Source organism: Papio anubis, chromosome 6 (assembly GCF_008728515.1).
Source record: "Papio anubis isolate 15944 chromosome 6, Panubis1.0, whole genome shotgun sequence".
Lineage (NCBI taxonomy): Eukaryota > Metazoa > Chordata > Mammalia > Primates > Cercopithecidae > Papio > Papio anubis.
Window position 1 is genome coordinate 24,405,894 of NC_044981.1, and position 25,062 is coordinate 24,430,955.

At 39.7% G+C, this 25,062-nt stretch overlaps 2 protein-coding genes across 8 annotated transcripts in view; one reads left to right on the forward strand and one right to left on the reverse strand.

The window, feature by feature from the left end:
• The first annotated feature begins 1 nt into the window (after position 1).
• Positions 2 to 19,834, forward strand: MRS2 (magnesium transporter MRS2). Of its 3 annotated transcripts, XM_017957626.3 has the most exons (12): positions 2 to 325; positions 2,250 to 2,323; positions 5,512 to 5,548; positions 6,560 to 6,672; positions 8,885 to 8,957; positions 10,444 to 10,553; positions 12,567 to 12,697; positions 13,846 to 13,962; positions 15,554 to 15,706; positions 15,948 to 16,065; positions 17,166 to 17,279; positions 17,827 to 19,834. In XM_017957626.3, the coding sequence occupies exons 1-12, from the start codon at positions 136 to 138 to the stop codon at positions 17,935 to 17,937; spliced, it is 1,341 nt and encodes a 446-aa protein (XP_017813115.2). In that variant the 5' UTR covers positions 2 to 135; the 3' UTR covers positions 17,938 to 19,834. The 3 variants fall into 3 exon arrangements, with proteins under 3 accessions (XP_017813115.2, XP_003897168.2, XP_021792726.2); XM_003897119.4 differs by lacking the exon at positions 8,885 to 8,957 and having other exon boundaries at positions 10,380 to 10,553; XM_021937034.2 differs by lacking the exons at positions 8,885 to 8,957; positions 10,444 to 10,553.
• The window catches only part of GPLD1 (glycosylphosphatidylinositol specific phospholipase D1), a 69,373-nt gene continuing 62,524 nt past the window's right edge, over positions 18,214 to 25,062 (reverse strand). For 4 of the 5 annotated variants that reach the window (XM_021937036.2, XM_009204508.2, XM_021937037.1 and 1 more), the window contains one exon: positions 23,114 to 23,410. In XM_021937036.2, coding sequence (XP_021792728.1) covers positions 23,324 to 23,410 — 87 coding nt within the window. In that variant the 3' untranslated portion in view covers positions 23,114 to 23,323. Of the gene's footprint in view, positions 23,411 to 25,062 lie in introns of all 5 variants that reach the window. The other variant, XM_021937035.2, reaches the window with a different exon arrangement.

The following is a 25,062-nucleotide window of genomic DNA, read 5'->3' on the forward strand; positions in this document are numbered from 1 at the left end:
GCACGCCCCGCGCATGCCTGATGCAAAGCGTCCGCAGGTCGGGCGGTAGCGTCGGGCGAGTGCTGCGGCCGGAGCAGCCACCGTCCGGCATGAAGGATTGGGTTCTGGGTGCTGCCTGCTCCTCGCTCCAGCACCATGGAATGCCTGCGCAGTTTGCCCTGCCTCCTGCCCCGCGCGATGAGAGTTCCCCGGCGGACGCTGTGTGCCCTGGCCTTGGACTTGACCTCTGTGGCGCGTCCCGTTGCTGCCTGCGGCCGCGCAGCCAACTTGGTTGGAAGGAGCCGGGCGGCGCAACTTTGCGGGCCGGGCCGGCTCCGCGTGGCAGGTACAGCCCTTACCCGGCCACAGCTTCGGACGGTGGTCTTGCAGTGACCTTAGGCTGCTGCCCCAGCCACCCGGCGCGGCGCGCCTGTTGCTCCGCGCCCTGCGCAGACCTTGGCCTCCCGTGTGTCCTGTGAGCTTGCACAGGCCCGCGGGCCGAGCTGCGCCCGACTCGCTCAGAATGCGACCTTGCTATGTGCGCTGTCCCCTGCCGGGGTCCGAGCGGCCAACCCTCTGCCTTCTCCCCCACCGCCCTTGCTGCAGATTATATAACCATAGGAACAACCTAGGAATCGTTTACAGACCGTGATCACGTTAGTTAACACCCGCTTAAGTGCTCTTGTGAGAGGTTTTGTGTGTTGTTTTTGAGACAGGGTCTTACTATGTTACCCAGGCTGGACTCAAACTCCTTGCCTCAAGGCTAACGCAGTAGCCTCGCAAAGCGCTGGGATTACAGGCATGAGCCACCACACCTGGCCGAGAGGTGTGTTTAAACAAGGCTTTCATCTGTTCCGAAGTCATAAGTATTAATATTAATTTATCTTCCCTTTCTTCCTTATGGACACAGTTATACAGTTGTCCAGTTGCACAGAGATTGGGGACGCACATGGAAGTGAGGCTGAAGACTGAGTTGCTTCTGAGAACGGCTTGACTTTATTTTCAACTACAGTACTGTATAAGTAAACAGGGAGATCGGATTGAGAAAAAAAAAAAAGAATCTTATTTGCTGTTTATTTTTACACCAAATGTTGAAGCATGGTGAAAAGTTAAGATTTTCACAAATGTGAGTGCAAATATTTGAGGAATAAAAGGTATTGAAATGAATGACTTTATCAAGAATATAGCAGTGTCCTCAAATATGTTTTCTCAGTTGTGCTCTCAAAAGCCTCCCAAAGTAACTCCTTGTCATCACCTCATCCACTTATTGGAGAGTCTTTCTGAGTTGGGTTACATGCTCTGCACCCTCCATTGATAATGCTTGGGAATCCCGTTTCAGCAAGTTGGAGGAAACTTTGAGGACAAGCATTGACGTTCAGAATCTCAGTCCCGGTTACACTCTATCTAATTTGTGACATTAAAACATTGAAAGCCGTTTATAATCAGCAAATGACGTTTACCTTTATTCATCTTACCCTTATAGTGATAATTTGTATTTTGTAAAAGGGAAATGAAACTTCAGATATTAACAAATTACAAGAATCATTACATGTATGTAGTGGAAAAAAGATCAGAAGTAGGATTTTTTTCTACAGTCTCTGGAGTCAGTGTAATTACTTTGGAAGCATAAAACAGTGTCCTCTGTCAGTCATTAAATGTACTTGATTATACTTCAGCGTTCACTTCGACTCAGTCTAGTCACATATTTTAAATAGACTAATCTTCAAATAAAGATTTGTCCTCCTTCCAGCTCAGTGGGGGTGTTTCATAAGTATTCACTATAAAGAATATCTGTAGAAAAGAAGTAAAATCAATAGGTTTCATAGTTTATGAGCCAGTCAAATAATTCTGATACTGGAATGCTTGAAAGATCAGGTGGCACTTAGGACCTATGTTTTCTAAAATGTATCTACTACCAAATGCACATGAAGAGCCTTTTATGCAAAAAGGAAGACCAGACATTTTCTTAAATCTCAGAACACGATGTTGCACATTCGTTCATCCAACTTTGAGATATCAGTAATAATTAGAAAGGTAAAAGGGTGACTGGAATCCATCAGTTATTTTAATGCCTCACCTAAGCCATTACTTTTGAAAATCATTCCCTGCCAAACCTAAGATAATCACCAACAAATATTAAAATTAACAAGAGTATTTCTTCTTAAAATATTTGAAAATAATAAAATAGTCTGAAGGCCTCCACATACTATGAGAGTTGTATTTGAGCTCTATGTGAATCATATAACCACAGGAATTCTCTTATTCTTCAGGTGAAGTGCACCGGTTAAGAACTTCTGATGTCTCTCAAGCCACTTTAGCCAGTGTAGCCCCGGTATTTACTGTGGTGAGTATGTACAATACATTGGAAATCGTACAGAAAGTGCTTCCCATACTTATTAACTCATTGAACTGTTGGCCAAGATACTACTTATTTTGAGTTTTATAATCGCTATAGTTACATGTCGTGGCTGTTGTGCCTGGCCAGTGACCTGAGTGCCTGCTAGATTTGCTTAACAATTATCTTGAACTTTGCTAATGACTGCACCTCCTATTTTAATACTAGAACAAGTCAATCACAATTCAGAGCCATAAAGAGGCTTAAACCTGTGTTCTGCAAGATAATACACAGGCAGAAGGATCTTGAAGGCAGCAGAGTGTAGTATTTAAAAGTGCATGCTTTGAAAGGTCATGATCTCTGTAACTTTTCTCTGAAATGGTTGGGGAGTAGGGGTGAGGGGGGAAATGAATGAATAAGATAATGTATCACACACACATATTTTTAGAGAAAGAGAAAGAAGGCCGTTGGGGCAAAATTTTAACAAAGGTGACTAGGTGAAAGCTCTATGGGAATTGGTTGTAATATTCTTGCAACTTTTCTTGATAAAAACTTGTGCCGGTTGGGCACAGTGGCTTACGCCTGTAATCCCAGCACTTTGGGCGGCCGAGGCGGGCGGATCACGAGGTCAGGAGACCATCCTGGCTAACACGGGGGTTTCACCCCGTCTCTACTAAAAATACAAACCGGTCGTGGTGGCAGGCGCCTGTAGTTCCAGCTACTGGGGAGGCTGAGGTAGGAGAATGGCGTGAACCCGGGAGGTGGAGCTTGCAGTGAGCCTAGATCACGCCACTGCACTCTAGCCTGGGCAACACAGTGAGACTCTGTCTCAAAAAAAAAAAAAAAAAAAAAAAAAAGGCGTGCCTATCTGAGCCAGACTTCCTAAATTCCAGTCTCACTCTGCCTCTTATTGACTAGGTGGCCTTGGACAAGTTAGGATAACATCTTTGTGCCTTAGTTTTCTCATCTGAAAACTGAGCATAACCTACCATAAAGAATTGTTATGAGGATTAAATTAACTCATATATCGAAAGCTCTTAAACTAGTGCCTCACATATAGTAAGCTCCAAATATATTTCATTAGGATTATTTAGGCTTGTTAACGTAAGAGCTTTTCTTTATAAACTATACAGAACGAAATAACCCCTAGAATTGCGTTTAAAAGTTACCACTGTTATTCATTGTTCTGGAAGAGTTGGCCAATTTAGTTAAGAATACAAAATCAGGACCAGGTGAGGTGGCTCAGAGAATACAAAAAGAATACAAAATCAGGGCCAGGCGAGGTGGATTACAGGTGGCCTGTAATCCCAGCACTTTGGGAGGCTGAGGCAGCCATTTGAGGTCAGGAGTTTGAGACCAGCCTGACCAACATGCTGAAACCCCATCTCTACTATAAAACAAAAAAATTAGCCAGGTGTGGTGGTGCATACCTGTAGTCCCAGTTACTCAGGAGGCTGAGGCAGGAGAATCACTTGAACCTGGGAGGTGGAGGTTGCAGTGAGCCAACACTGCACCACTGCACTCCAGCCTGGGCAACAGAGCAAGACTCTGTCTCAAAAAAAAAAAGAAAAAGAATGCAAAGTCAAATGTCAAATATTGAAAGTTAGTTCTTTGCAGGTGAAATAATTTCAAAGAACACAAATTCATAAAGCTATGGAATCTGAGAAAGAAAAAGAAATTTAATTTGTGCTGTTTGAAATAGTTTAGAAAGTGAGCTAGTTACAAAGTAAATATTTTTTTCATTATAATTTGTATGATTTAAAAAAATTTTTTAAGTTCTATTAAAGAAAAAAAGCATACATATAAATATTGAGATGCAAAAATATTCCACATATGTTGCTACTTTGGAAGGAGGGAGACTGCAAAGCAGTATGTATAACATTAGTATGTTTTATTAGGAAAATGTTTGGAAGGATATTCAGTGAAATAATTATCACAGCTTTCTCTAAAACTTGTCATTTCAGGTGATTAATATAGTTTTATTTTACATATATTTATTTTCAAATTTTCTGCAGTGGGTTTATGTATTTGTGAAATATAAGGATGAAAGCTAGACTATTACACAAATATAAAGCTTTCTTTGATATAAATTTTCCTTTAACTAGTGTTCTGTGGAACTTATATATTCATATTAATTTTATCTTTGCTGATGAGAAGCAAGATAAAATATATATATTGTGAATTTTTATTTTGTGATTAACACAGCATGTATATTTCCATGGTAATAACCCAAGACCTATATTGTACTTATTACGTTAGAGTGTCTTTCTGAAATGTGTCTGTCATAGTAAGTAGTACAGCTCAGCACATAGTGATTCATTAAATGTTTCACATCTTCAAACTTGACTGTGGATAAACATCACTGAAAAATACTCCCCTACTTTACAGGAAATAGGTGCATTTTCTGTATCAAATCCTCTCTTCAAACTATCAGAAGAGGTTCTGTAAATCTTTATTGATTCTGCAACACCCACCAAAGGGACTTTAGCTTCATGTAAACATTTAGATTCACAAGGCAGGCCATACTTGGTCCCAGTCTACTCAGAAGGATAAGGGATAAGAGAAACAACAAGGTAGTGTTAGGCGTTTCTTCTTCAAAAGAAGTCTTTGCAGCCATCCAGGGCTTTCTCTGGTCCTCTGAGTGATCGCTCAGTGACAAGGAGATAAGATTCTCAGAGGTGGATGTGAGATTCACCTTGGCTCGAATCCCTATGCCCCATAGTGACAGTATCCCTTGTCACAGAGGCACAGTGTCCAGGATTCTGGTGGGGAACATGGCCACAAGAGCCACCACAGTCAGGAAAGGGCAAAGAGAGCTATTGCTTTTCACCTGCTAACTGTAATTTGTTCATCTTCCCAGTCCAGTGCAGTCTACCAGTTAATGGCCATTTTTATCATAAGGATTGTTACCTAGTAACAACACAACTGATACTCCTTTATCAAACTTTCTAGAGGAACCAAGATAGAAAGTTAAACCCAGGTCTGATTTTTCCTAGCAAAGGAAAAAAGGAATTTTTTAAAACCCTTAACTCATAACTGGATTTAATCTAAAGAAGGTCAGTAATGGTTTATATTTGCATTTCAACATTTTGGGGATATTACTCACAATACCATAAATTCTTAACTAAATTAACAATACCGTAAGTAGCATTCTAATTTGAAAGAAAATAATAATATTTTTTATTCTCTATTTTCAGACAAAATTTGACAAACAGGGAAATGTTACTTCTTTTGGTGAGTATGTGATTAGCATTCTAAATCATTTTTTTAAACAATGAGTGAATCTGATAGAAATCAAATTGTAGTATTTTGAGTAGAATATTCTCTGTATATACAGGTGTGTTGAAAGAGATCTTTCTTCAGCATTTGTCTGTCAGTCTTAATTGGAGCTGGCAGTACTCAGACTGTGTGTATTCTTCCAGAATTGTTTTCTTCTAGCAGGAGCCACTTTTTGCTCTAACAGGCTGTTGAAGGAATATTTGGGAGAGAGAGGCTAGTGTAGAGCTGGAGCCCAGAGACACACTCTTTCTCTTTTGTCTCTCTTTAAGTTAGTGTCCCTTTCACTGCCCTCATTCATTCCCCTGAAGCATGTTTAAGGCAGAGTCACATAATACCACTGACATGCAGTGGGTGACAAAAGGTGGACAGGGACGTGTCACTGCATGGCAGTCACATGGAATTCTGCTGATGGCTGCCTGTGGACAGCTACTTTAAAAAGTGAGACTAGGCATTATTTTACTATGTGACTTCAGATGTGAGTTTCAGATCTCCCCTGAGAATGAATCAGTCTCAGGTAATAAATTCAGTTCTTCTCATTTTTGTCTTAGTCCAAGAACAAAGAAAATCAAGCTTATCTGTTCACATATATAAAATACTGAAGATGATGTTGTAGTAAAAATAGAAAATGTAGTTGTGTACAGTTTATATTTAAGAAAGATAACCTGTCTTTAGAGCTGGAAATTTATAGGTTCTAATGATGCATAGTTGTGGTTTCTATGTTAGTCTCAAGGGACTTCTAAGTAGTGAGAAATTTATGAGGTATAGATAAGAAAATCATTAGTTTGACTGTATTTAGCCCAAGTATGTTTTCTAGGTAAAACTGGATATTAAAAAGACTTAATTTTAGTTTTTGTTTCTGGTAGTAACCAAAAATTATCTTGATGGTGGTGGGAGGACTGCTCTGATGGAAAAATCTAAGCCATTTAATGTATTTGGTTTAGTCCTCTCTGTTTATTTCTTTTATAGAAAAGAAGAAAACTGAATTATACCAAGAGTTAGGTCTTCAAGCCAGAGATTTGAGATTTCAGCATGTAATGAGTATCACAGTCAGAAACAATAGGATTATCATGAGAATGGAGGTAAAATATTTTATTTTCATCTGTGTTTCTCCAATAGAATCTTATAAAAGTTACCTTCTAACTATCTTTTTTTTTTTTTTTTTTTGAGACAGAGTCTTACTCTGTCACCTACGCTGGAGTGCAGTGGTGCGATCTCCGCTCACTGCAAGCTCCACCTCCTGGGTTTACGCCATTCTCCTGCCTCAGCCTCCCTAGTAGCTGGGACTGCAGGCGCCCGCCACTGCGCCCGACTAATTTTTTGTATTTTTAGTAGAGACGGGGCTTCACCTTGTTAGCCAGGATGGTCTCGATCTCCTGACCTCGTGATCCGCCTGCCTTGGCCTCCCAGAGTGCTGGGATTACAGGTGTGAGCCACCGCGCCAGGCCTACCTTCTGACTATCTTGATCAGTATCTAGGTTAAAAGTAATTTTGGAATAAAAGTAGCTACATGAAACATAGGATATTTTATAGCTTTATGCTAGTATGAGTAGCACTCATTTTACATGGATTATATGCACATGTTCAATAGGAATAACACTTGAAGGGGTGGCCTGCCCCTCCACACCTGTGGGTGTTTCTCGTAAGGTGGAACGAGAGACTTGAGAAAAGAAATAAGACACAGAGACAAAGTATAAAGAAAAGCGGGGCCCAGGGGACCGGCGCTCAGCTTACAGAGGACCCACGCAGGCCCCGGTCTCTGAGTTCCCTTAGTATTTATTGATAATTATCTTTACCATCTTAAAGACAGGGGAGTGGCAGGACAATAGGATCATTTTTAGGGAGGAAATTAGCAGTAAGACATAAGAACAAAAACCTCTGTGATATGAATAAGTTCAAAGGAAAATCCTGTGCCTTGAGATAAACCTTTTAGCAACATTGTTTCATCCCATCACATGGGGATAAACCTTGGACAATACCTAGCTTTCCTAGGCAGAGGTCCCTGCGACCTTTGGCCGTGTACGTGTCTCTGGGTAGTTGAGATTAAGAGAATGGTGATAACTTTTAACCAGCAAGCTACCTTCAGGCATTTGTTTAACAAAGACACATCCTGCACAGCCCAAAATCCATTAAACCTTGAGTCACCCAACACATGTCTCTTGCAAGGACAAGGTTGGGGGTAGGGTCACAGATTAACAGCATCTCAGATACAGAACACAATGGAGTCTCTTATGTCTACTTCTTTCTATATAGACACAGTAACAGGCTGATCTCTTTCTTTTCCCCACAACACTGCTGTATTTTAAGTTGAAAAACCTCTGACTGTAGTGTTCATTCTCACTGTTGGGATTTACTCTCTAGTTCTGGAAACTGTAAGACAATCCTGATTTGTAACAGATATATTTCCAATTGTGTACAGTTACATGTAATTATAGCATATCCTGAGCTACCAAAAACGTATTCTGGCTTTCTAAGTAGCACAGGAATACACGTTAAATTTTATAGCCTTAATTAATTAATTAATTAATTTATTTATTTTTTATTTTGAGATGGAGTTTTGCTCTTGTTGCCCAGGCTGGAGTGCAATGGCGCGATCTCGGCTCACTGCAACCTCCACCTCCCACGTTCAAGCAATTCACCTGCTTCGGCCTTCTGAATAGCTGGGATTTCAGACATGAGCCACCACACCTGGCTAATTTTGTATTTTTAGTAGACACGGGGTTTCTCCACGTTGGTCAGGCTGTCTCAAACTCCCGACCTCAGGTGATCCACCCGCCTCTGCCTCCCAAAGTGCTGGGATTACAGGCATAAACCACTGGGCCTGGCCAATTTAAATTTTTTTAATGGAAAACTTTCCGAAATATATTGTATTTTTCCCTACCTATCCAGAGCATGCCAAATATAATTTGACTTTCTTTAGTGCTTCAGAGTTAATGTGGATATCATTTATTTTGGTGGGCTAATGTTTAGGGCCAAAAATAGATGAAGAGACACAGGACTCAATGGTATTGGCCTTGTAGTGGATATGAGACTTTCTTTCTTGAAAGAGTCTTTGATGGCAGAGTTTTGTTCATTTTTCTAGAATTAATCAAAATAATAAAAAATGGGCCAGGAGTGGTGGCATGTGCCTTTAGTCCCAGCTACTCAGGAGGCTGAAGTGGGAGGGTCACCTGAGACCAGGAGTTTGTGACCAGCCTGAGCAATTAGCAAGATCCCATCTCTAAAAATAAATAAGTAAATAAGAAATACTTTATCAAAAATGGAAGCAGTCTTCTCCCAAGTGATTTTCTCCAGAAATATTCTTTACTCTTGGGATCAGTAGCCAGCATTCTTCAAAACAGTGTCTGTTTCATGGAGAGACAGACAGGTATGTGAAAAAGCAAATATAGCAGAGTGATAATTATATAATCTAACTGGTGGGTATATGGTGTTAACTGCAATCTTTGAACTTTTCTGTATAAAAATTTTCATGAGGCTGGGTGTGGTGACTCACACTTGTAATCCCAGCACTTTGGGAGTCTGAGGAGGGTGGATCACCTGAGGTCGGGAGTTCGAGACCAGCCTGACCAACATGGTGAAACCCCGTCTCTACTAAAAAATACAAAAATTAGCCGGGCATGGTGGCAGGTGCCTGTAATTCCAGCTACTCAGGAGGCTGAGGCAGGAGAATAGCTTGAACCCTGAAGATGGAGGCTGCAGTGAGCCGAGATTGCACCATTGCACTCCAGCCTGGGTGACAGAGCAAGACTCTCATCTCAAAAAAAAAAAAAAAAAAAAAAAAAAAATTCATGATAAAATGTTGGAAAAATGTAAAAGTAGAAAATTATCTCTAATTTCTATATCACTGATAAAGTGGCTACCTTTATCTACTTTTAACATAAAAGATACCAGTATTTTAGAAAAAATTCTAATTTCTTACTGTTCTAAATTAGAGTAGTAAGGCTATGTTTTATCTTAATTTCAAATTTGGTTTATATGCTTTAGTGCTGTTTTAAAAAGGAAATTTCTATCTGTGCCAAACTAATTATGATTAAACGAAGTCTTTTCTAAAAGTCTACTCAATACCTGACTTTTAGGAAGACCTTATCTTGTGCCCTTTCTTTTCTTTTTTTTTTTTTTTCAAAAAAGAAAGACGGAGTCTCGCTGTGTTGCCAGGCTGGAGTGCAGTGGCGCGATCTCAGCTCACTGCAACCTCCGCCTCCCAGGTTCAAGCGATTCTCCTGCCTCAGCCTCTAAAGTAGCTGGCACTACAGGTGCAGGCCACCACGCACAGCTAATTTTTGTATTTTTGGTAGAAACAGGATTTCACCATGTTGGCCAGGATGGTCTCGATCTCTTGACCTCATGATCCACCTTCCTCAGCCTCCAAAAGTGATGGGATTACAGGTGTGAGCCACCATGCCCTGCTTTCTCCGTTTTTGTTTTTTTCCATGATTACCCCAGAAGTCTTAGTAAATATATAATTTATGTGAATAATTCCAATTTTATTGAGAGTGAGTTAGCAGTATCAAGACATTTATTTTTTAAGTTTCCTTTCTCTTGAAAAAAAAAAAAAAACCTTGATTGTTTTGAAAAACAAAAAACACTGATTTGGTTTAGTCTTAATCCAAAATTAGTAAAGTATTAAACCATATTTTATGAATGTTCTTTTTTCCTATAGCTCTACAATTAGCACATATATGTTTGTATACATATATATGTATATACATGCATGTGTATATATACACTTACATATTTATATGTTTTGGGTTTTTTTGCTTTTTTTTTTTTTTTTTTTTTTTTTTAACAGTATTTGAAAGCTGTGATAACTCCGGAGTGTCTTCTGATATTAGATTATCGTAATTTAAACTTAGAGCAATGGCTGTTCCGGGAACTCCCTTCACAGTTGTCTGGAGAGGGTCAACTCGTTACATACCCTTTACCTTTTGAGTTTAGAGCTATAGAAGCACTCCTGCAATATTGGGTAAGTCTGTTTTTATTTAGCTTTTTGGGTTTATTCTGATTTTGAAATGTCATTGAGTGGGAAGACAAGTTGGGGTATTGTTTCAATGGCATGTCCCCTGACCACATCCTGCCCCAGAAGAAGACGTCTCTAAGGATCTTACGTGGAGATATCACTTAATTCTTATACTTTATGACCCAATCAAATAGAACTAAAGACTCTAGGGGTTTAAGTGCATTCTTTTTTGTTCTCTAAGACTGTGTATATTATGAAAATGCTTTACATGTGATACATATTTTATTAAATCATTTCATCAAGTCATTTTTCGATTTGTTTGTACGGTCCTTTGAGCCAGGTAAATGATGCATCTTTTTGAGACCTCGATAGACATAGGAATCACGCCCAGTTCTTCCAGTGACTCCTCCTTTGAGAGTCCTTACATGTCTGAGACTCCTGTCAGGCTCTGAACAAGGGTGGTTCTCTGCTTTCCTGACCCCACAAATCTTTCGTTATCTTTTCTTCCCCCTGTTAGTCAGGATGGTACTGTTCAGGAACTGGCTACATGCAAGAGTTGGTGCTGGGAGCATACTAACCAGAGTGGGAGGAGGAGAAGAGGGTAGAGAGGACCTGAGGTGCATTGGGTTGGGTGAACCTGGCACACTTCTCTTTTGTCTGCCTTGCTCTGAAAGAATAGATGGCTGTACTTCCTGCTCGGGGTAATGAGCACCAGCTAGCACCAGCCACGGAGATGATAAGTAGCGGGAGCCCAGTTACCAAGCAGGGGGAAAGCAGAAGAAAGAAGATGTAAACAGTAGTAAGTGATGGGCTGCACAGGCTGGGTAAGCTTTCAGGAGCTCATGCTGTTAGGAGAAAGGCAGGGATCTCAAAGGGAGCAGGAGGGGAAGGAGAGGGGCTGGGCTGGCATGGGTCTCCTGTCTAGAGATTGGCTGTGGGGAGAATAGAGAGGGAGTTCAAGATGTCTGCTGGGATACACATTCTTCTTCCTTTAAATGGGGTCCCAGGAAGATTCCCTTATGAAACAACACTACATAGAAGCAAGACCAGCCACCACTCAAAAGGGATAAGTTTTCAAACAAGGGAAAGCTCCCCAGACCCACCTGAGGGACCAAGACATACCTTGATAGATATGCCTCACAAATACCCTATCTGTGACCCTCAGCAGCCTCCCCAACCACTACCTGAGCCCACACCTTGCTGAGCAGAGGGTTCGATACCTCTTAGATTAAAAAATGTGGTCTATTTGGCTGTCCAGCCTTCCCTCCCACCCAAGGACTTCTTAACCCAGAAGCAGTTCCTCTGGAGATGCACGAAATAAACAACATGTCAGGAGAGGCACCGTGACTCTGGACTCGTTTCCAAATTTAAAAAAATCTTAGTTTCACAGTAATTGTGCTTCTGAGATAAAGACTATATGCTGTAATTTACATCATCAGTTTTACCATCTGATTTAGTTAGTATATGCTATTTGCCAACTGGTATGGAAGTGTTTCAGTATTTTAATAACTATATAGCAGGATTAGTGCATACCTGCTGAATATCAAACCATACTTGTGTCAACCTAAATAGTGTATTTTTGACTTTACTCTCATATGTTTATGTTTTAAAGCTCAAGTTTTTATTTTCAAAGAGCTTTGCAGGAATTTTGAACCATATTATGTATAGAGAACACAGGTATTACTGAAAGCTTGTGTTTTAATAATAGAATAGCAGATTTTATTTTACTTAATCCCTCATTACTTCATAATGAGTATCTATAGGAGAAAGACTCTTATGAGAGTTAGCTCCTTGTCAGCCAAATCTGTGCCTAATGATAACATCACACATGGTTCTTTGAACCCAGAAGATCTAGTTTTTGAATCATATGGCATAGGCATTCTAGAACTGACTATGTTCTGAAATGTTACCAGCATTTCAAACTACTACAGATTTCTGTATTTAATCAGAGGATTCACTGATCCTGAATATTCTAAAAAGATTGTTTTAATTCTTATGAAAGGTCATGTTGTTATCTAGATCAACACCCTTCAGGGGAAACTTAGCATTTTGCAGCCACTGATCCTTGAGACCTTAGACGCTTTGGTGGACCCCAAACATTCTTCTGTAGACAGAAGCAAACTGCACATTTTACTACAGAATGGCAAAAGGTAAATATGGATGATGTATCACATTGGGAGTTGGAGACAAATATCTTAAAATCAATTATTAACATTGTGTTTCATAACTTTTTTTAAAGTATGAAAGTAACCTGGGTGGGAAGTCGAGCTAAAAGGAGCACACAATCTAATGTTTGTTGAAAAGATACTTTGCATGAAATGTTATGTAAGGCTCTTTTCCGTATGTGATCTCATCTCATCACCTATTTAGTAGTTGATGTTGTCCTCATTTTGAAGAGAGAAAACTAAGGTTTGAGTAACTTACCTAAATTTATGTGGCTAGTAAATGGCAAATCTAAATCCAAATTCAAAGTCCATGTTGTTCTTCTTCTTTAAAATCATAATGCCTTCCAGAATTTAATAACAATATTTTATATGTATCATAAATAGACTAAACATGCTCTCAGGAGTTGTACTTCCGAAATCCCTTCAATAATTAACATTTAAAATTCTTGAATCAGTAGTTTCTTGTCCAAAAATGTTGGAGTGTTTTTATCAGTTAAGAGTAACTAGTCTGTTCTATATTAGCACTGCCACGTTGATTAAGAATAAAACTAATTCCCAAACCAAAAATCTTAAATTCACAAGCAGTTTATGTTTCTGAGATAAATAATGTATGATGAAATTTATATCACTGATAATTTGACCAATTAATTTAGATTTGGTTTGGGTTTTTTGTGGGTTTTTTTGAGACAGGGTTTCACTCCGTTGCCCAGGCTGGAATGCAGTGGTGCAGTCTCAGCTTATTGCAGCCTTAACCTGCTGGGCTTCAGCGATCCTCCCACCTCCACCACCCAAGTAGCTGGGACTACAGGCACACGCCACCATGCCCAGCTAATTTTCTGAATTTTTTTGTAAGACAAGATCTCACTGTGTTGTCCAGGAGGGTCTCAAACTCCTGAGCTCAAGCAATCCTCCTGCCTTGGCCTCCTAAAGTGCTAGGAGGATTTGTGACACCACTCCTGGCCAAACTGATTCTTAATTTGCCTGGTAAATACTCACCCTTTTTTTTTTTTTAATAAGTCATTGTTTAGCATGAATGTATAAGATAATATATTTGATAAGATACTCTAAAAACTATTATGAAATGTTTTTATAAGTTTATTCTATTGATCATTTTTGTGTATCTATTCTTATAGTCTATCAGAGTTAGAAACAGATATTAAAATTTTCAAAGAGTCAATTTTGGAGATCTTGGATGAGGAAGAGTTGCTAGAAGAGCTCTGTCTATCAAAATGGAGCGACCCGCAAGTCTTGTAAGTATATAATTATACTTTGTTATTTATTTCGTTAGAGTAAATATTTTGCCTTTTCCACTTCAAAGTGATTTTTCATTACAGAATGTAACATTTTTCTTGACTAGAGAATATAGAGATTTTCATCCCCAGTTTCCAGATAAGAGTATTTCCCCAGATAGAGTATCGTATCTAATTCAGTGTAATTATATGAGTATGCATACTACATACCCAACACTGCTGACGTGCAGTGAATCTAAACACACAGTTACCTTTATATTCAAGGGACTGACCACCAGATTGGCACATACATCTACCAAAATAACTTACCTAGGAAGCAGAGTGAGAGAGACATTTACATGGGGGAGGGGAAAAGTGGGGTAAATACATGAGTGCAGCATTAACATGAATTATATAAGTTCAGTCTAATGAAAATGTTATAAACCTTTTGTCTTTTATGAATTTAGAAATTGTTTATGCTTCTTGTGCACACTCCAGCTAAATGTTTACTTTTAAATACCCAAATATTTTGTTTTTGTCTTTCTAGAGCAATATCAGAAATTAATACACCTTTGTAATGAGTTTAGTTTCCACAGTCTGTACAGATTTTCTTAAAGCACTTTGAAAAATTGGTTATTTATATCCTGATAAGGAAACAATAAGATAAAGGGGGCTATATAACATTTGGTAGATAGCAGATAGGTATGGTAGCAGAAACTCTTGTTTGCTTTGCTTAGGCCAGTCTTTCAGTCTGTCTCTAATATGCTTTATGAAACAAGTACCTCTTCAGAGTACTTCATTCCTCCTTATCCTTCTTGGTAGGGTAGGGGAGCAAAGTTATTATTGATATCATTCAAAAACATTTTCTTTATATGAAATCACATTATGGACACACCTCAAAAGGAACACACACCTCAAAAAGAAATGGTCTTGACATTTTTTGTTGTGGATTTTGTTTTACCTGACAGTGGTATTGGATTTACACTAATTCATCTGCATTCACATATCTGGATTTTCCTGTTATACTGGGAGCATGTATCCGCATAAAAATCTCTTGGATTGGGGCCATGTAATACAGTGACACCAACTAGTCTACATAAGGATGGAACCTCTGTCCTCAACTTAATCTGTAAAGTGTTTAGGATCAGTCGACATAGCTACTTACAGATTGGCCACAACAATAGAAAAGAAAAAGGCAGCCGGACGCTGTGGCTCATGCCTGTAATCCCAGCACTTTGGGAGGCTGAGGCGGGCAGATCACAAGGTCAGGAGTTCAAGACCAGCCTGTCCAATATGGTGAAACCCCGTCTCTATTAAAAATACAAAAATTAGCCAGGCATGATGGCACGCGCCTGTAGTCCCAGCTACTGGGGAGGCTGAGGCAGAAGAATTGCTTGAACCCGAGAGGCAGAGGTTGCAGTGAGCCGAGATCGCGCCACTGCATTCCAGCCTGGGAACAGAGCGAAACTCCATCTCAAAAAAAAAAAAAGACAAGACAAAAGGCTAGCTTTTCCACTGGTAGCTGAATGCTATATACTAATTTAGGAAGTTTTTGTTACTAAGTATATGATACACGTTGGGGTATGTTAATTATTTTGTCTTTTAATTGAAGTGAAAAGAGCAGTGCTGGGATTGACCATGCAGAAGAGATGGAGTTGCTGTTGGAAAACTACTACCGATTGGCTGACGATCTCTCCAATGCAGCTCGGGAGCTTAGGGTGCTGATTGATGATTCACAAAGTATTATTTTCATCAATCTGGACAGGTAAGAAAGCATTATATAAAACAGTAAGTTTTTTAAATAATTATAAGATAAAGTGTTTAAGGAAATATCATTTTGTGAGGAATTATGCCATCATTAACATCTATACTACATTAAAGTCTTTTTTTTTTTTTTTTTTTTTTTGATGTGTAGGTTTCATCCATGTGGTCTGTAATAGATTTGATGAATGTGTTCTGTATAGTTAGTGGGCCCTTCTAATCTGAATAGGTGTTCTCCTCTCCAGCCACCGTAACGTGATGATGAGGTTGAATCTACAGCTGACCATGGGAACCTTCTCTCTTTCGCTCTTTGGACTAATGGGAGTTGCTTTTGGAATGAATTTGGAATCTTCCCTTGAAGAGGTGAGAATGTATTATTATTTCTAAAACTTGGGGGGTTTTGGCCAGGCGCAGTGACTCACGCCTGTAATCCCAGCACTTTGGGAGGCCAAGGCAGGCAGATCACTTTAGGTCAGGAGTTCGAGACCAGCCTGACCAACATGGTAAAACCCCATCTCTACTAAAAATACAAAAATTAGCTGGGCATGGTGCCGCACACCTATAATCCCAGCCACTCGGGAGGCCAAGGCACAAGAATCGCTTGAATCAGGGAGACGGAGGTTGCAGTGAGCCAAGATTGCACCACTACACTGCATCCTTGGTGAAGAGCAAGACTCCATCTCAGCAACAACAAAAAAAGGAGGCAGATTTCTGCTCAATAAGTGACATGCGTCTCCATCAGTAATAGCTGATGAGTTGTGTAACAGGCTATCTTTGAAGAAGTGAGCTCTCAATCACTGGAGCCAATGATAACCAACTAACAGCATCGCTGTGAATGGGATTCCTTCCTTGTGAGAGATTACATTTAAATTCTGTGATTCTGTACATCAACTAAAAACAGTGTGCTGCAAAAGTATTACCATTCTGAAAATGGTGAGGAAGAATGTTTTTCTAAGAGAGGTTCCCAAACTTTCTTGGATCACGATGCCCTTAGTGTCTTAGTAATTTTTTCACAGTATCCGTGGACAAAACATTTCTTTTGTTATGTTACAGATTCTTTTGTGTTATTTCCCTTGAAAGTTTAAAATATTCTGAGGTGCTGTGGTGCCTATCAGCTCACAGTTTGAGAACTGAGGATATAAGCAAAAACCTTAAATTGCGTGTCCTCTAGCATCATGACTATTAAGATTTGTATGCACGTAACAAAGGCTGGAAAGAAACACAAAGTAAAAGCAGTACATTTGGCATATAGATGATTTTAAAATATTTAAAACCTTTTAAATCATGCTGTTCTCCTGATTTATTCTGTGGGTATCAAGGCACTTGTTTCTTAGTTCCTTTCTATGGGAAAGAGCTGTACAAATAACATAAGGCTTTCAAACTCTGGGACAACAGTTCAGGGAATCTTCTCTCTAAGGAACCTTACATTTTGCGATTGAAATGAACTGTGTGTTCTCTTTTAGGACCACAGGATTTTTTGGCTGATTACAGGAATTATGTTCATGGGAAGTGGCCTTATCTGGAGGCGCCTGCTTTCATTTCTTGGACGACAGCTAGAAGCTCCATTGCCTCCTATGGTATGAGGGATATGGTTCACGGCAGTACTGCGGAAGGGTTATGGCCGTGGGCCCTAAAGTCAGAGCACCTGGGCTTCAGTTGTCACAGGCACTATGACCCTTGCAAGTTGCTTTCTCAAACCTCCCTCAGTTTCCCTATCTGTCTGTTAAGTCAGTATTACCTGCTTCATAGGGTTGTGGGAAGAAATAATTGAGATAATATGTGTAAAGCACTTACTAGCACACTGCCTAACACAATAAATACATTAGAAATATAATTTCTGTAGAACTCTCTGACAAATATACATTTAAACAGATGTTAGTAATTCTGGTATAAGGTTCTGTCATAACCAAATGGAAATATAGGAAACATTTATAATGTTCTCATAAGAAAAGATAGAAAACTCACCTCCATTTTCTTTGTACTTGAAGACACCACTGGAATAAATACTTAAGACACTGATACTGCTTATAGTCCTTTCTTCATTGAGTAGTTACATAATATATCATTTTACTAGTGACTTTTCTTTTAAAAAGATACTAAAATTAATATTTCTGCTTTATTTAGATGGCTCCTTTACCTAAAAAGACTCTTCTGGCAGATAGAAGCATGGAATTGAAAAACAGCCTCAGACTGGATGGACTTGGATCAGGAAGGGGCATCCTAACAAACCGTTAGGAACAGCCCAGTGGATACTGAAGTTTTTTTAATGGTAGTCACAGGAAACTTCTGATACTGTTTTTATTATTTTCTTGTATAGAGTCACACACTTGAAAAAAATTAATGTTTGAAAACAAAAATATTTTGGCAGTCACAATACCAGAACTGGATTGCATTTTCAGAATTCTGAGTTAAAGAAACAAAGTATTTGCTTTGTAAAAGGCCAAAATTCTATTTCCTACAAACTTTAAATGCTGTTTTTATAGATGTGGTAAGAGGCAACACAAGCACAGATAGTTGTATAGACTTTATTTAATTTATACATATCAAGAAAAGTGCAATTTCATGCTGAATGAAGCGTAGGAACTTGACAAGCCCATAGGTAGCTATCGTTCTTAGTATAGGGAATTACGTTCATATGAATTTCCTGATTCTCAGGTGACTAAAAGGCTAGCATTCTATGTATTAACCTTACAACAAACTCTGGAAGTTTGAGCTTTAAAAAGCAAACTTTGACATAACCTTATTTTCTTGTATTTGCCCCCTTTTTAAAATAAAAGGTGAATAAAAAGAAATAATTTAATGTCACCATTGTATGGATGCCTAATCAAGATTTCACGTTCTCAACCCCTAAGACTAGTTTTCTTTGCTCTCTGTAATTACAGCCTTTGGAAGTAAAGTTGAAAGGAAGTATTTCCATTCTGTTACTGTTTTGTAGCACTTTGTCCATTTATTGATTTTTAAAGTAGATTTTTAGATACCACCCTTGCCCTGCCCCAAAAAGAAAAATGTGTATTGCCCTGCTAATCTATACGCCTACACCTCAGAAGCTGACAAATGAGCTTCCTAAAACACGAGGGTGACTAAATGTTAGAACTGTGATATCTTCTCATTTCCACAGAGACGGGCGTTTAAAACAAATGGCTAATATTTGTAAGCCTGAAAGCTGCCATCCTCTTTAACATCCTACCTACCTTTTAAAATGTTTTCTGGAGGTTAAATACAGTTATGTACTAGAACATTAGTTAAGCCTCCCAAAGTAGTGTGCGCGGAAGATTCTAGAGTGTCCAGCTCTTGCACTACAAATGTGATAACAACAGAATAAATATGGTTATCCTGATATTGAGGGTACATGATTACCCTAATGTGATGTCATATGAGGAAGTTTAAGAGTCCATTTTTCGGGTGGTTTGGTGATAGGAATAAAAATGTTACTCCCGTAGCTGATTCGGAAGAAAAGAGATGAAGTACAAGTAAGGTTTCCCCATTCCTGTGTGTGGTCATGGGAAGCCATTAGAGGGAAGCTGGAGAACAGAATGGCACAGAACAGGCTGGGCTAGACTCGAGCATGCAGTGGTCCCTGTGCACCAACCACACTGTGGGTCAGGAACATGCGTCATGGTGTGCTTGTTGGAGGAGTGTGAACATACAGCACCCTCTAGCGTTATGAATCTCTTAGGATTTTTAAGATTATATTTGATAATACTTAGATTTCACAGGGCACCGTTTTTGGGACACCTCAGAGCACACTGCTGCTATTTTAGGTCTTATCACTGTAAAATACTTAATAAGTACTACTTAACTGTGACATGAAGAATTGGAATCCCAGAGGGCAACATTTGATTTGACTAAGATCAGGCAAAAGATAGAATTTTGGTCATTTTTCCTTGCAGTTTTATTGACTTAGTTTATGAGCTTGGGTAAAATAATTTTTTGATGAATCGTGTCAATAAAAGGAAAAATAATGTAACTACCTCATAAATCTGATAAACGGAAGTTGCTAGTGGTTTGTAGAATTCCTGAAGGTGGTTATATCAAGTATGATTTCAAAATGTCAACTAGTTCCACTTTTGTGATTGCAGGAGGCTTCTTATATTAAAGTTCTCGTAAATAATAAATCAGCTTATGCCAAAAATATATGAAGTTCCTTGGTTTTAAATTTTGAACTAAAATGGACTGAGCACATTAATTACTGTTTGAAAGTGGGTACCAAACACTGGGTTACATGAGTGAGCAAGCAGTCAGATCACCTGTCGAGCATGTCGAGTACAGGGTGTGGTACTCTCTTGGTCTTTGGAAGGCCCCTAAACAAATGTGGGCACAACAGGTGTCATTTGAGGATGCTCTGAGGATGCTCTTAACACTTTATTCTTCATGAACATAGACTGATAAGCAGCACTAACCAATTTTATATTAAAAAGCTGTTTATTTTGCTGAGTTATTCCAAGAGTTGTATACAGCTTTACTGTTTGGAACTGCAATGTTAAAGTTGCACTTTGGATTTAAGACTTACTCTCATTACTTTAGTAATACCTACAGAGGTGAGCTAATGGATGGTACATGGAGTAGGGACTGCAGAGACCCCAGTTTTGTCCCCACTCCATCTTCAAATAATTTTGGTCTCTTAGGTCTGTGATACAAAGGCATAAAACAATTCCTATCTTGAAGCCTTGAGAAAAGCTGTTACATATACACAGATAGTAGAAAGACAGAAAATGCAAATATGTAAATGTCTTCTGATATCTTGAAATAAAGATAAATTTGAATTAAACTTGTATAAGTTCAGATTTCTGTTAATGAGAAATTACAACCCTACAAGGTAAGGTCTTTACATTTTAGTTATTAAGCAGAATCAGTGCTTAAAACTATAGTTAATACTTAGTGGAACAAAAATTTAATCCACATATCAGGATAATATGTGTCCTGCATATTAATAGACTGTCATGCATTAATTTTTTCCTGTATGCCAGGTTTTTAACATAGCTGCCATATCAGTTGACCTTTTACAGTAGGAGTATAATTTACATTGTTTTTGACAGTAGGGTTAGCATGGTTAAATGTCCTATAAACTTGAAGCTTCCATTTTTGTGGGTCTTAACCTCCACCTGGTGCTTGCTATTAGGTGTATTCAGGCATTGAGAAAAATGTAAACCGTGAGGTAAATAATGGTCATGTTTAAGCACAGGCCTCATTTAGTGAAGCATAAAAACACTGACACTTTATATAAATGCATCTGTCTAATGAAAAGATCCAGTACTGAGAAAAACATCCCTTTACTGAAGTGTCATGTCAGAGTCTGCTCTACCAAACTGCTCAACTCATAAGTGAATACAATTAAGTAATTTCTGGTCTCCTAAAAATAATCATCCTTTTAATTAAAAGTAACTCTTCAGATAGGTTGGGCTACCAATAATTGTACCTAAACGAAACCAAATGGCACTTCCCTGTGCTTTTGCTGTGCCGTAGGTTACTATGCAGCCAGCACATGTACCTCTTAGGTCATCCTGCGAGTGACCCAGAGATGCTCTCTAGGGATGTGCCTGTTGATGTTCTTGTTAACTTCCCACTCTTCAGCTGGGTTCTTCTTCCTGTCCCCTTTTCACCAATCTCTGCTCTGCCTTGAGAGAAGCCGAGAGGAGAAGGCCTCTTCTCATTTGTTATTTTCTCCTGCTTTTAGTATCATCTCACCAGTAGCAGAAGAAAGAGGTTTTTCCCAATTTAACACAAAATAAACCAGTTACTGTTTATAGATAATGCCCGCTAATGTTTACTGACACGGAAACCCTATGATACATTCCTTTCCCTTAAATGTGCCACATTGCAGGACTGGCAAATGAAATCCATCCTACGAAAAACAGCCGAGGAACAAGTGAGGCCAAGGCCTGCTTTCTTCTCCAGCCCTTACAGTAGCCTATGGCTCAGGCCGCATCTTTTTCCTCTAGTTCTTTTGGCACAAGTTGTAATCTAATGTGACAAAGGTCTCTCATGAGATGGCTTAAAACTAGCAGTGTCACTAGGCTCTTTAGGTGTTAGAACAACCAACTCTACAAAAGCATTGGAGGCCACAGAAGGGTGATACTCTTGGTTTTTGTATTTCTCCTTCACTATATAAACGTTGAAAAGGCATTAATCCTCATTAAGAAAGGATTATCGGCCGGGTCCTGTGGCTCATGCATGTAATCCCAGCACTTTGGGAGGTCAAGGTGGGCACATCACCTGAGGTCAGGAGTTTGAGACCAGCTTGGCCAACATGGTGAAACTCCGTCTCTAATAAAAATACAAAAATTAGCCAGGCGTAGTGTTTGCACCTGTAGTCCCAGCTGCTTGGGAGGCTGAGGCAGGAGAATCACTTGAACCTGGGAGGCGGAGGTTGCAGTGAGCTGAGATTGTTTCACTGTACTCCAGCCTGGGCAACACAGCAAGACTCCGTCTCAAAAAAAAAAAAAAGGACTATCATCCTTAGCAAACTAACACACGACACAGGAACAGAAATCCAAATACAGCATGTTCTCATAAGTGGGAGCTAAGTTATAAAAACTTATGAGCACAAAGAAAACAACAGACATTGGAGTCTACTTGAGGGGGGAAGGGGATAGGAGTAGGAGGAGCAGAAAAGATAAACCTTCACATGTACCCCGAACCTAAAATAAAAGTTAAAAAGGACTAAGTCACAAGTGATTTGGAATGTGAGGTTATCTCTCACCCCCATACTTTTCTCTGTACTATTTTTCCTCATTCAGTTTCTTTCTTTCTTTTTTTTTCTGTATACTATGCTTTCGATTATACGTGGATTGGCATGGGCCACCAATCTGTTATTTTTAAGTTCAATTTAGTTTGTAACTTTTAAGTTCTGGGGTACATGCGCAGGAAGTGCAGGTTTGTTAGATACATAAAGGTGTATCATGGGGGTTTGTTACACAGATTATTTCATCGCCCTAAGTATCCATTAGTTATTTTTCCTTATCTCTCCCTCCTCCCACCTTACGTCCTCTCATAGGCCCCAGTGTGTGCTGTTTCCCTCTATGTGTCCACGTGTTCTCATTTAGCTCCCACTTACAAGTGAGAACATGCAGTATTTGGTTTTCTGTTCCTGCATTAGTTTATGAAGGTTAATGGCCTTAAGCTCCATCCATGTCCCTGCAAAGGGCATGATCTTGCTCTTTTTTTATGGCTGCACAATTCTTTTTTAAGAAAAGGATGTTTTTAGGAGGAATGGTGTACAGAGATTGTTCTAACAGATAACCACAGAGGGACCTTTCCAGCCACTGGAAAGACATTCAAGAGGAAGAGGAAATAGGTGGTACAGCAGGTCTGACTACAGGCAAAAAGTTAGGAAAGAAGAAAGGTTTAGATGCAAAGGAAGCGAGGAAATAAACTGTGGAAGGAGACATGAATGAGCAGAGTGTGTCTGATATTTCACATACTCCTGGTGCAGTCATATATTTACTATATCAGATTTCCAGAAAGGGTGGCTGTTGGTGTGTGTCTCTACTCCCAGGAGCCCCACATCTATCAGGATCTGCCACAGCTCCACTGGATGTGCCACTTTGTCCATCAAAATGCTCACCATGGATGTGATTCAGCATGAGAGAGGTGGGCAGAGTGGGGAAACGCAGTGAAATCTTCAATCTGAGCCAAAGCTATAGACGTGAAGTGCCCCGGAGAGTCGGGCTCCCAAAGAGCTCCTTCCAGCAGCAATGACGACTTGATTCTGTAGGGGACAAATGACAGACATAATTAATGACTCATTCATAACATCTGTTGAGTTCCTACTGTAGTCCAGGCATCGTGCTATGCTCTAGAAATATAAAGATGAATAAGACACTGGCCAGATCCCCTGCCCCTGGCTTAAACTCAAATGCCACTTTCCCTTCGTTTGCAGACCACTTTCTCACATCTGTAGGTTCTGAAGACCACAGCTAAGGACGCTCACGCCAATCCCTATTTTGGCACATAAATCATAAAGGAGAAGTATGGCAGTACATGCTTAGTTCTGGTACAATGTGGAAAACATATCTTGAATAATAAGGAGTTCTCCCAGAAACTGGCTTTGTCAATGTATTTAGCGCACCTCCCACCTACCCTGCTGCTTAAAACATTTTAGGACCCATCTTTTAGAATTGCCTTCAAAACCTGCTACAAGTTTTTAAAACATTTTCTTCTTTTTTGAGACAGAGTTGTGCCCTGTCACCCAGGCTGGAGTGCAGTGACGCGATCTCGGCTCACTGCAACCTCTGCTTCCTAGGTTCAAGCGATTCTCATGTCTCAGCCTCCGGAGTAGTGGGGATTACAGGCATGTGCCACCACGTCTGGATAATTTTTGTATTTTTAGTAGAGACGAGGTCTTGCCATGTTGGCCAGGCTGGTCTCGAACTCCCAACCTCAAGTGATCCACCTGCCTTGGCTTCCCAAAGTGCTGAAGTTACAGGTGTGAGCCACCATACGTGGTCTTTAAACATTTTCGGTGGTGGCAAATCTTCATACTCCGAGGTTGGATTTGATTTGTGGAAACTGACAAAAGTTATTCTGAACCAAAGCTGGCACATGAGGTATGGGTGATCAAACTGGCTGACAGTATTTTGGTCAGAGCAGGGTATGACAGTTTCTTATTTAATTTTGAAAACTACTGATGAAATCCAGAAATAATAATCATAGCTAAAATTTGTTGAGGTGTTACCATGGGTCAAACACTATGCTTAGCCCTGTGCTTATCTTATCCCTTAATACCCCAGTGTCAATTAACAGGGAAAATCTACACTTAAGAAAATGGAATCAAATGGTAATTTATTCTCCCTCTCTTTCCCAATTTATGGAATTACTCATTTACTAAATTTGCCTGGCCTTTGACTTCTCTCTGTTTTGTCAGAGTCTAGTCATCTTTCCAGATGCAGCTCCGGGCCCATAATCTCTGCAGGACCTTCCCTGACTCCACCAGCAGAGACCTCCGCTGCAGTTGCTGTCTGACCTCCTTTGGCTCGTGGTCATCATATACTAACCTGGATGGTCTTGTGGGCCTGTTGTATTTTCCTACCTAGACTACAAGCACCTGGGGCTGGGACCATGTCTCAGGTTTATTTGTCTATCTCACGGGTGCTTGATACAACACTACTCACTACACACTCAGTTACCGCTTTGCTGAGGCTTCTGAGCTGATGGAACGCAGCCCTGTGAGAAGTTTCAGAACTGAATCCTAATTCTAGTTTGTTACGACTAATTTCATTACTGAATGCTCTTATGCCACAGAAAGGAAGGAGTCTTCAGAACATAACTTGTACCCAAATCTCAGGAAAAGGCCACTCTGCTCATCCTGATTGTCAATGCCCATTTTTGAAACACAACATCTAATTTATCTTTATGCCCAGA